Below are 12,258 nucleotides of genomic sequence, written 5' to 3' on the forward strand. Positions count from 1 at the left end.
TTGCTATTATTATTATTGTTATTGACTGAATGATCCTATAGACCATTTAGGAGCAGACATCTCAGTTACGTGACTTGCAGCTAAGCACGCATTGTGGTGGAAAAACAGTGGTAACAAGTAGAGGAAAATGGGCGAAATCCATGGAATTAGAGGAAAAGGTTCTTGGTGTGCATTTGGATGTCAGAATCGGAATGCAAAAAAAGATAGAATTCCAACTTTCCAGATGAAACTGGACAAAATGCGTCTGATTGTTAAAGTCACGTATATGTAAATTTTACTCCTTCCAAAATGGTAAAAAATAAACACGCGAGAGCGTGTTATAACGGCTCCCAGTAGCCAGATACTACGGCACCACGCATCGCCACAGATATGGCCCGCCACAGAGGAGTAGCTGAGCATCTCTTCAGCAAGCTGAAGTATAATTTTAGAGAATTTGAGCACCTTTTTTCATAAAACTGCAGTTTAAATTGATCCTGTCTATCCACAAAGGAGGAAAAAACACACACCAAAAAGTTTCCTCAACGTTTTGTGCTATATTGTATTCTGAAGTTATACTACCTTAGCTTTGTGGAAATGTAAGTAATTTTCACTTGGGTTGGGTAGTGTGATTTTAAATAATGTCTATCGTTAGAAATTTGGCTATATCATTTATACATTGGTATGCAAATATATCCATGTAGCACAGTACTAGCTTCAGAGTAATAACGAAACATGCTTGAATGAGAAAATAAAGTCTGGGACATGCATGGTTAAAAATATTTAAGTGGAATAAGCAGCTAAAAATCATTTGATACAATGCACTTAAATGCATGCATGTTTTTGCATTGTACTTACATTGTAATGTAATTACATCTGTAATTAATTTCTGTTAATACACCTATAATTACACTGTTGATCCTTCCCTTACCTTTTAACCCACTCTTAAACCATACCACCAAACCTGCCCCTAACCTTACCTGTATCCCATCTCAATAGTAGCAAAAATGTTTTGCAGTACATGAATACAATAAGTACATATTTATTTGATGTAAGTACATGGTAGTTAAAGACACTTAATATAAATTGTGACAACAAAAATAATTCAGTGTATTAGATCCATGCATTAGTTCTTAAAGTGACAGCAGTCTAATTACAGGAAGTTATTTTGATTACATATTACAAAGGCACATGAATTTCTAAGAAATAATATGCACAGATAAATCATTTAGCCTACAATAAACACTGCAATATTCCATAAAAATATAAGAATTGTTCATTTTGATTTAATGGTGAATTTCATTTTTCTTATTGTTTTTTGATTGGCTTCTTAGTTTTTCTTATTAAAAATAAGAATAATCTTGTCATATATCGTTATCATGAAATAGTTTCTCATATCATGAAGTAAGACTTTGTTCTTATTGCCCACTCACTAATATTTGCATTAAAAAAAAAAATACGTCATTTGGTTACTACACTGAACACATGGCGTTTCGGCATTGTCGTCATCGCGACATGTTCGACTGGGTGAACTATCTCTTTGAGAGAAATGTGACTTCATGTGCCTTGCCTAATTTCTTTTCCTCGTTCATTTCCCCCCTTCCTCTCTTGGCCAGATGGAGGCTTATTTTTTGCGCCATGGCGAGCTATTTCCAGCTGCGTGGTGGTGTCAGCCGTTTTAGGAGCACTCACAAGGATGTGGAGGGGGAGGAGTTATGTCAGAGTAGCTCAATGAGTCATCCTCACTCCCACTGTATGTGTGTGTTAGGGGACTGCAGGGAAAATGTTGACATCTGGGTTTAAAGCCGAAGCCGCCATACCCCTGTCTTCTCTGCAGAAACAGCAATATACAATGTATCGGTCATTGAATGACTCTTCCGTGTCATTTGCTGTCATAGTGTGTTTGTGCTCTGAGTGCGTGTTTGAATGCCACATTGTGTCTTTTCATAGTGTGTGTGTGTGTATCTGCTGTGCCTGCATGTTGAAGGCATGTGTTTGTTTGTGTGTGTATGTGTGTCCTGTGGCCTCTGTCTGGGGTCACTGTATGGTTCCATGGCTCATCATACACATGGTTGGTTAGGCTCTTTCTTGCAGACGAGTCTGCTTTGCCTCAGGATCGCTTGACTCTTGGAATTCTAGCGAACTTCCTTCCAATCATTTGAGAGTAATGACCCATGGATGTTGTAAAACAAAATTATTATTTTTTTGTAATGGAATGTTCTGGGTTCAATACAACTCACATGGGTGCCCAAGGTCAGACATGAAGTACCACACACCTTAAAACATAATAAATAAATAAATAAATACTATAACCTGTTCTTTTGAACTTTGTATTCATCAAAGATTCCTGAAAAAAGACAAATTAGAATGGTTTCTGATTTCTAACTTGAGAACTTAATCTGTCATCACAGGAATAAATTACATTTTAAAATGTATTACATTTAGAAATCAGTTATTTTTATAAATTTTTACAATATTACTGTCTTGACTGCATTTTTGATCAAATGAATGCTACCGTTCAAAGGTTTGGGGTTAGAATTTATTTTTTATAGTTGCATGTTAAATTTTTAACAATATAATTGACAATGTATAATTTATTTGTGTAAATATAAGATCACCTCAATTGTTAGTTCTCCCCTTTTTGTGTCCCCTTTTCTGTGTCCTCCCTTTCTTTTTTTATGATTCTCTTTCTCCATGCGTCACTGTTGTTCGTCACTGATGATTTATTTTAAGAGGGCAATGTAATTTCAGTCTTAAATGCTGATTATTTTTCTAAGGCATCTCTGATGCAGCTGTGTGAGTTTAAATTGCTCATTGCGATTTCCGTGACTGATGCTGAGGGTCATAATACGCCAATTCTGACTGCCGTGCGTGACTTATGCACTTATGCGAGAGGCTGAAAGGTTTTCACTTCAGTTATGCTATTGACATATCAGTCTGTAAGCAGAATAGTGTGAAAATTTAGTTTACCCATTCAAATAATGATGTTTTATGTCCTCAACAACCTCTGTAGTCCCATTTAGCCAATTGTTAGCAACTGCCTTTAAAAGACAAATGAAAGCTTTTAAAAATCACAAGTGTGTATTACAGATGTATTTTATATTATATTTCAAACATTTAACCAAAAACCCATTTAAAAAAAAAACATTGACTAACTGGAAGTGCTTAAATGCTCACTCGTTTTTGGGTTTTGGCCTACAAAAATACGTCAGCCCTGCACCACTGTATTTGTTGAGGGTGTGATTGGTTGTTCCCTGAAGGTGGAGAGAGCTCTTCACTCACTCACTCTCTCTCTGCTTCAGAGTCCTTGGGCCATTTATCACCTGAAGATAATGAGATTGGCTAATGAGAAAAAGAGAGAGAGAATCAGGAATGAAAATGTGAGTGGTGCGTATAGGTACGAGACAAAGAAACCTTTGTATGTGAGAGAGGTGTGTGTGATTTTAAACATCAGGAGCTAAGGTGTATTGCACGACAAGCCTCTCTTAGATCTACTGAAATGGTGCTAGGGTCTATAACAAGTATGATTAAAAAATATATTAAGACGTTTTTTTTAATAATGAATAACCTGAAACGTTAATTCATAAATACAAAATTTTTTCATTATGGTACCATATGACGTTTTACATCCTAAACGAAGTCTAAATCTGACACTTTAAGAGACTTTCTTATTTTGACAGGTAGGGCCTATATTTTAAAACCACTTCAATGCTTCAATTACACATGTTCAGGTCAAGATTTGTGTCAATGATTTTTTTAATTTTTAATTTTATGTTACTGGTTCTGGAGAGAAGATGGTCAGACTTAAAGCTCCAATATGTAAAAAAAATTTCCCCACAAGAGGGCGCAGTTTCCAACAATAACAAAGGCGAAGCTTGATGACGCTATGAAGGAGGTGACGATGGGAGATGTCGTTTTTAATGCGTTTTCACCATCTAGCGATGTATCTAAATGGAATTAATGAATCATGATCACGGGTGAGGTAATTTATTCGTTTTTGTATTACCTGTATGTCTGATCGTATTATTTTATGTCATCAAAATTAATGAACTGCAAGGAACGTGAAATGTTATGCTATATTATTACAGGCATGTGGTGTAATTCATATCTATTAAAATCATCTTTACTGTAACTATTACGTTACTTGTACAATAAAAAAAAAATAGATTTGCTTACCTGTCTATCAATACACTCGCGAGAGCAGAGTATCTGTCAAGTCCAAGATTGTCGCGCAGCTCTCTCCATCTCGAAAACGCCTGGCCGATATTTATCCGGGTTTTATTCCTCCGTTTGTCACACAGTCTGCGTGTATCCGAATATGGACGCTTTCGTTTTGTTGGCACTTCAATACTCGCCATATTTGACCATGTGATATTCCGGTGTGGTGGAATATCACATGGTCCACACCGGAAAAAAAGGATAGTGCGGACATTGCGTCACTGAGAGGCGACATTTCTTTTCCGGGACGGACAGTTATTTAAAATCGGAATTTCTCTGAAATAAAAAATCTTTGGAGACTTTTGAGTACGCAACTGGAGGAAATATATCACACTGTGCAAGTTATTTTCGGAAATTTTATTACAAAATTGTTACATATTGGAGCTTTAACTTTGTGCAGAGATGTAATATAGATATGGAACTATTTTTATAGATCAACAGCACCAGTCCACGTTTTGAAAAAAGACCCGCTGTAAGAAAATCATACTGATTTAAAACATTAGGGCAAGTAAATGAAAATTCCATATAAGTTAACTAACATTGAGTAGCATTGGTTTTTACGGTTTCACATAAATGCTGTTGTTGTAATGCTAGCTATAATAACAGAACAGTTTTGAGTCCATTTACTCTTGTATACCGTGTGAAGCATTATTTTGCTTCGCTTCTGCTACGGTAAATAGACATCTACTCTTGCAATGCGTGTGGAGCGGATACCAGCTAGTGAGAGCTGTGCAGGTAAACCTCACTCCCCTAATCTCTAGAGCCAAACAACACACCCCTCTCTTCATTGAGGCTTCAATGAAGAGAGGGGTGTGTTGTTTGGGTTGATTTCAAATATCAACAGTGTTAAACAGGGGAGATTGCACACTGCACCTTTAAGTGTAGTACTAGTTTGTCAGTTTTCCTTAATGTAGCAACGCATGATTGGTTTGCTTATCGTACCTGACTGATGGTTGCACAGGTCTTGTTCTGTCCTGTTAGCCTTTGCAGAATGAAACCGTTCTCACCGCATGCAACCAAACCGTCATTTTTAGCAGCCAGTGACAGGAAAAAATCAGCATGTCAGCCAGGCGAAGAAATCCTCATTTCTCCTCGCACGGTTCAGTAACCAGCCTTCCGCGTCTTCACAGAACACACTTGAGTTGCTCAATACAATGACAAAGACTTTTTATCTCGACAATCGACACTGATTTTGCTATTCAGCACTGTTACAGCTGCCTCGTGGACATAATGAGATGAAAATATTGAATGTGTTCATTGTTTAAGACTGAGTTTTTTTAATCAGTGACATATGGCACTTGCATGTTACAGCTCCAAGTACATTAACCCGTATTGAAATCGTATTGAAAACAAATGCACAGATTGCTGTATTTGTGCATGTAACATGCTTGCTGACATTCATGATCAACTAGCAAAACCCCGAATGCTCGCTCTTACCAACACTTACACAAAAACACACGCACTCTAACACAAGACTGCATGGCCTCCCTCTGCTTTTCTTGCTCGGGGGGGAAAGGAATTGCCGTGGATATTTATAGGCGGGCTCAAAACGGGTTGTCCTCTCTTTCACCGTCAGGGGTTTCTGTCTGTATTATATTCCATCGGCACAGTTCTTTAGCCGTCCTGAAAGATGTCTCTGCACATTAAGCACAGAAAGTGGGTGGTCGATACGGTTTTATTTTATATCAAATATCAGACCACGTGGGTGCAGATGATGTGGTTTTAGGTGAGTTATTTGCTGCACAGATAAATGTTCACTGGAATCAGAGCGTGAGGATTTAAACATTTTGGAGATTTATGCTTTTTAAAGTCAATATGCTTTTATTCGCCGTAAGATTTGGTCCTTGAGGTTAACAGTCTGATCTCTCCCTTCTTTCCCACAAGCTACGCCTCATCCTGACTGTGTTGTTTGTAGTCTCTCTCTAGTTTATTTCTGCTCTTGCTTATGTTTTTCCTTCAAGCAAGTTTTTGCCCGGAATGAGCCAATTCCAAAAAATTCAGTAGCTGTAGAGCAAAATAGGCATATGATTCTTAAAGGGATAGTTCACTGAAAAATAAAATTAGCTTACACTTGTCGTTCTGTCTCACTAAGTTTCTTGAAATTAATCTACTGGTTTCCTTTTTCCATACAGATACAATAAATGGGAAGCAGAGCTTTCCTAAGAGTTTTAAAACCCATAAAAGTGGCCCAAACTACTTGTGCACTTTATTTCAGGTATTTCAAAGTAATGCAATAGTTTGTTTGGCCAACAAAAGTCTTTATTCCCTAATAACTTTTCTCTAAAACAGGCTGTTAACAACAGTTGATCATTGAATCAGTCATTTTAACTTGAGAACCGATTCAGTCCAAAACATGAGCAAATCAAACTGGTTTTATTAACTGGATCTACTGATTCATTGAAAAAAGATGCAGCCATTTGTTAAGTGTTCCTTTCCACAACACCAAAATAACCTTTTTCCTATTTTACGCAGAGTGGCTCTGCATGTTGTGTGTTAATTCATACTTTCATGGCCTCAGCTGCGAAACCGGATCGAATATTGAGCATACTGAGTGCTTTTTTTTTTTTGTTGGCGTTTCTCTGGGAAAATAACAGCCTTTTTTCGCTTTCTTATGAAAAATGTAAATGAGGTTCTATTTCTAGTATATCAATGTGTGTGGCAGTGAGAGCATCTCGTATAGCTAGTGGAGTCACATGCCTGGCACACCAAGAGATCGAGACAATGAGACGTGTCATCTACCAATCCTGACACATTAGCATGGCTGTGTGGGAAAAGGAAGGATATTGGGTATTAAGAAAATGGTAAAATTGGAAAGAGATGGAGAAGGGGATGAAGACAGGAAGCTCATTTTTGAAAGGAAGTCATATGAGACTCTCAGCAAGTGATTAAATGTTGTGCCTGTTTGGGATGAAGGCTATTTTTCATTTGTGATATTGACTTTTCTTCTGTCTGTCTGTCTTTCTTTCTCTTTTTGCCTATTCTATCTGACTCTACAGGAGAAGAACAAGGACAAAGACAAGCGTTTCCGTCCACTCTACGACATTCCTTACATGTTTGAGGCACGGGAATTCTTGAGAAAGAAGCTCATTGGCAAGAAGGTGAGACTGTGACATTCTGCCTTATGGTTGTTTCTGTATAAAAGTTTTCTTCCATGTGTTTTTCTGTCCATTGCATATGGAAGCGGAGTTGCTTTCTTTCTGAGTTTCTGTATTCTGTTTGGAGTTACTAAGCACATTCACCAAACAGACCTTGAACATATCGACTTTATTCATAGAACCACAAATTATTTATATTTGAAGAAAACAAAGAATGGCAAAGCACAGGACATTGACGTGAACTGTTCATGTATTTACACACAAATATGTGCACACTAGGGCTGTTGCAGTCATACAGTATATTTGCAATACTTATTCTCCACAATATTCTATCTGTATTTTTATTTATTAGATCTTCATCATGTTCCAAAAGATAAAGAAAAATGTACCCATTATAAATTAATTGCATAATAAAGTCTCTATATGACAGATGTTTGAAGGGGATGGGTTGAAAAATTAAAGGGGCTAGAAAAGGAAAGTTGTTTCTAAGGTGAAGCAAGTTATTACATTTTGATTCAAGATATATAGATATAAGGAAATTATTTTAGGGCTGTGTTACCGTGTTAAAAATATATATTCTTGAATGGACAAACACAATTATGTGAAATTCCTGTTTTGTCGAGTATCCTCGTAAGCAGAGTCATAAATGACTTAAAGTGTTAAATGAATGTAAAGAGTAGAAAATAGGATGTCAGATCAGTGTTATGAATGTCAGGTCTTAAAGTGACAGCAGCCTAATAAACCTGTTTCTGTCAGTCTCAATGTTAATCAAAGAACAAGACTAAGAGAAAAATCACACTGCTCTTGACTGAATAACTTTTGTAGCTTTAGTGTACTTTAATAAGGTTAACTTTAATATTAACTTTAATGATGGGTATGATTATTCGCGATAAATTATAGAAAAATGTACAATTATCAATTGACATTTTATCACTGGAATCTTCACTGTAATCACTGGATTACCATGCATGAATGAATCACTCACAGAAAGCAGGAATCTGTATTAAAGGGATAGTTCGCCCAAAAATGAAAGTTCTGTCACCTTCACCCTCATGTCGTTCCACACCCGTAAGACTTTCGTTCATCTTCGGAACAGAAATTAAGATTTTTTTGATGAAATTTGAGAGCTTTCTGTCCCTCCATTGACAGCTAAGCAACTACCACCTTAAATTTTTCAGAAAGTTCATAAAGAGATCATAAAAATAATCCATATGAATTGAGCAGTTTAGTCCAACATTTTCTGAAGAGACTCGATCGCTTTGTATGATGAACAGATTGAATTTAGGCTTCAGTTGTGATAAACGGAAGCATGTTCGCTTGACGTGTATGAGGTTCATTCTCATGTGTTACGGAGCTCGTTTGAGCTTCCGAAAGAACCAGTGAAGTTAATTTTATAAAAAAAAAAAAAAAAATCCTTTTTTGTGTTCCGAAGATGAACGACATGAGGGTAAGTAATTAATGTGATAATTTTCATTTTTGGGTGAACTATCACTTTAAGCACATGGGGTGATTTAAAAAAATATATTTTAAAGTAAACATGAAGTGATTCCATCTGTCACTCATAGCAAACAGAGATACTTTGTATCAATAGTTGCAGTTTTAATTGGGACAGCAGGGTATACACTGGTGTGGGATGTTCTGAAAATTCTGTCTTATTGGGACTCATTAAAGTATGATAGACAGATTGTGTAGCTGCACATTATTGTCTATTCATGACTTTTCTCACCCAGACAATTCAGTGTTTATGTGCATAATAACGAAAAGCCCAGCCTGCCAAGCCCACTTGATTTAACACCAAAGAAATATGAATGCACATTTCCTCACACGCAGACATTTTCTCATAAATGATCACCAGACGTGTGGATTACTATGCAGCTTCATATTGCCCTTGTATGATCGTAAGGCTCCTAGAAACCAATATTTTATTGCCTCTTCTTTTTACAGAAGTCTGGTTCACTGACCTGGAATCATTCAAATATTCTGACACTAGAGAGGGAAAATGGAAAGCAGCGAGTTTTGCCTCAGATCAGAGTTTTGCATTTCCCGTGTATGCACTCAGCGGTAACAGATAGTTGGATTTATACAACACACTGTGTGATAAGATATGCCTGTTTGCATATTTATGAATTCATTCAGAAGTTATCCAGCTCAAGAAGATAGGAGTGTGGTAATCATTCAATTTTGGCTTAAGTGTCACAGAAGTGCTTTGACTTAAATTAGTAGTGTATGGAATTAATCATCCTCAATCTTTAGAGTCAAAAGTAGCATCTAAATATTTCTGTAAAGGAAATATTCCTGCTTTTTAAAAAAAAAAATGTTTTGATTAGATTGAGGTTGTAACCAGATATTCAGTATTGGGATGGAACAATTGCAAAAGTTAAAGCAGAGGTCATTGAAACGCATGTTGATCGACCACTATTGTGAACATCAGGTTGATGGTGGTTACAGCAATGAATTTTTAAATAAAATGCAATCAGGCTCTTGTCAGCTTTCTTTAGTTGTTGCTAGGACACGATGTGGTGCGAGGATGAGGCCTTGTACTGAGACATGCCATGTTTTAGCATCTCCCCTGCTGCCCTGGCAACCGCCGTGGAAAATTGTGTTCCAACTGTTATAAAGTTAAATTAAATCTGTGCAATTATAGAAGTTCGTAACTATGAAATCGGGTAATTGTTAAAGACTGATTGTTTTGTTGCTGGAAAAATAGAAATCTAATGGCTCATATCTGCCAGATCAGGGCAGAAGGATGATTTTATGCCCAGAATCTTTTGATTTTGAGTTTTTCTGGCATTTAAGATGCCATTTGTTCTCTACATGCTGCATCCCAGCTAGTCAGGAGGGGTAAGTAGTACCTGACTTTTGTTTCCAGAGTATTAGTAGGAGAGCTTGAGCTGACTCAATATTGGATTTGTCGACGTTGCATCAATTTTCTGTCACTTTAACATCCCTCGGAGAGGTCGAAGGTCAACTTTTTAAAATCTCAGCCAGTATGTGATCAATATCAGTTCGACGGCACAATGAACGAGAAGATGAAAGGAAAGGAGGGAGAGAATCTCCATCCAAGCCCCAGTGAGTCACAGCTCTGGAACGGAAGAACTTGGAGCGAGGCGTCCATTTCAGATCGCGTTTCCTTCCTTTGAAAGGAGGGAGAGAATGAGTGGCATTCACCAGCAGTGGGTAATGGAAGAAAATCTGTGCAGAAGTGCATTTTCTCCTCTCGGTATTGAAACAGAACTTCCCTGTGACATAATCCAAAGCTAGATTTGGCTAACTTTCTAAGTAGCGCCTCTGTAGAGGGTCTCTGCCTCAGCAAAAAAGTCAAATGAAAATGTTGCATTAATCCACTTATCAGGAAAGAGCACGTTTGGATAATCCTGCCCGCTCAAAGTGCCTCCTGTTATGTGGGTGTGAGTGTTTGTGTGTGTGTGTGTATAAGAGGTGTGAACAAGAGGCAGTGACTGACTGGAATGTCAGTGTTAAGTGTTTGATGTCTGTGTTTATGCAGGTATGTTTCATAAGTTCTGCTTTGTTTATTAGTTTGTTCATTTGTATGGAAGAGGACGTGCTGAGTTTTCTCATGTTTCCCTGATGCACATTGATGCAGCCACGGCAGAGCTGTGCAGACTTCATTCATCTTTTTTTTCCACTTTGGCTTCTGCTTTAGAGGGAATTACAGTGGCATGTGAGACTAGCAGCTCACTTTTAATCCATGAAATATGTATTACAGAGTTTCCTGACTACACCTACCCTCACCGCATTAGACTCCACTCACAGGGACTTAAGCTTGCCGAGAGCAGGTTTGACTGCACATCTCATAAGATACATTCACACTAGAGCTTTTGGTGTGGAACCGTGTCCGTTTGTGATCCAAGTCTGGTCGGTATAAAAGCTTTTTTGGCATTCCTAACAAGTGTCAAGCATACCTAGAGAACCTTTTTTTTAATTTTTATTCCTGCTATAACTATTTAAAAAAGAAAAAAATTATTGTAGCTTTTTGACACTAATAAATGATCATTATACCACAGCAATGAAAATGTAAAATGATTTATTATTAATAATAGCAATGATTAATTTAATCATTAATGATTAAATTATTAATTTAATAAGAATTAAATAATGTGAATAAGAATTTAATACTATTGTTTTGTAGTAATACAATTAGTAATATAATAAACATCAATACATTTATTTACTAATAATACTAATACAAATAATGATAATGTATTTTAATAATTTAACAATAAAATTATGAATTCATAAACAATTGTACAATAATGATATAAATGATTAATACACACTTAATGCTATATCATTTTTAATGCTAACAATAGTAATGATAGTGCTAATAAGAATAATAGAAAATATTTGTATTAAATAATTTTATCAACAACAACAACAACAACAACAACAATCGTCCTGTATTGTTAAGAACCGACTTAGTCATTCAATCTGGATGACATTGGTTGCAGAATGTCTGTATTTTTTATTTATATATATACAGTGAGGAAAATAAGTATTTGAACACCCTGCTATTTTGCAAGTTCTCCCACTTAGAAATCATGGAGGGGTCTGAAATTGTCATCGTAGGTGCATGTCCACTGTGAGAGACATAATCTAAAAAAAAAAATCCAGAAATCACAATGTATGATTTTTTAACTATTTATTTGTATGATACAGTTGCAAATAAGTATTTGAACACCTGAGAAAATCAATGTTAATATTTGGTACAGTAGCCTTTGTTTGCAATTACAGAGGTCAAACGTTTCCTGTAGTTTTTCACCAGGTTTGCACACACTGCAGGAGGGATTTTGGCCCACTCCTCCACACAGATCTTCTCTAGATCAGTCAGGTTTCTGGGCTGTCGCTGAGAAACACGGAGTTTGAGCTCCCTCCAAAGATTCTCTATTGGGTTTAGGTCTGGAGACTGGCTAGGCCACGCCAGAACCTTGATATGCTTCTTACAGAGCCA

At 36.7% G+C, this 12,258-nt stretch overlaps 1 protein-coding gene across 2 annotated transcripts in view; it reads left to right on the forward strand.

The window, feature by feature from the left end:
• The window catches only part of snd1 (staphylococcal nuclease and tudor domain containing 1), a 164,349-nt gene that overhangs the window by 23,777 nt on the left and 128,314 nt on the right, over window positions 1–12,258 (forward strand). For both annotated transcript variants that reach the window (XM_079869438.1, XM_079869439.1), the window contains exon 11: window positions 7,191–7,292. In XM_079869438.1, coding sequence (XP_079725564.1) covers window positions 7,191–7,292 — 102 coding nt within the window. The remainder of the gene's footprint in view (window positions 1–7,190; window positions 7,293–12,258) is intronic.

Source organism: Squalius cephalus (genome assembly GCF_949319135.1).
Source record: "Squalius cephalus genome assembly, chromosome: 4".
In the NCBI taxonomy this organism is placed as follows: domain Eukaryota; kingdom Metazoa; phylum Chordata; class Actinopteri; order Cypriniformes; family Leuciscidae; genus Squalius; species Squalius cephalus.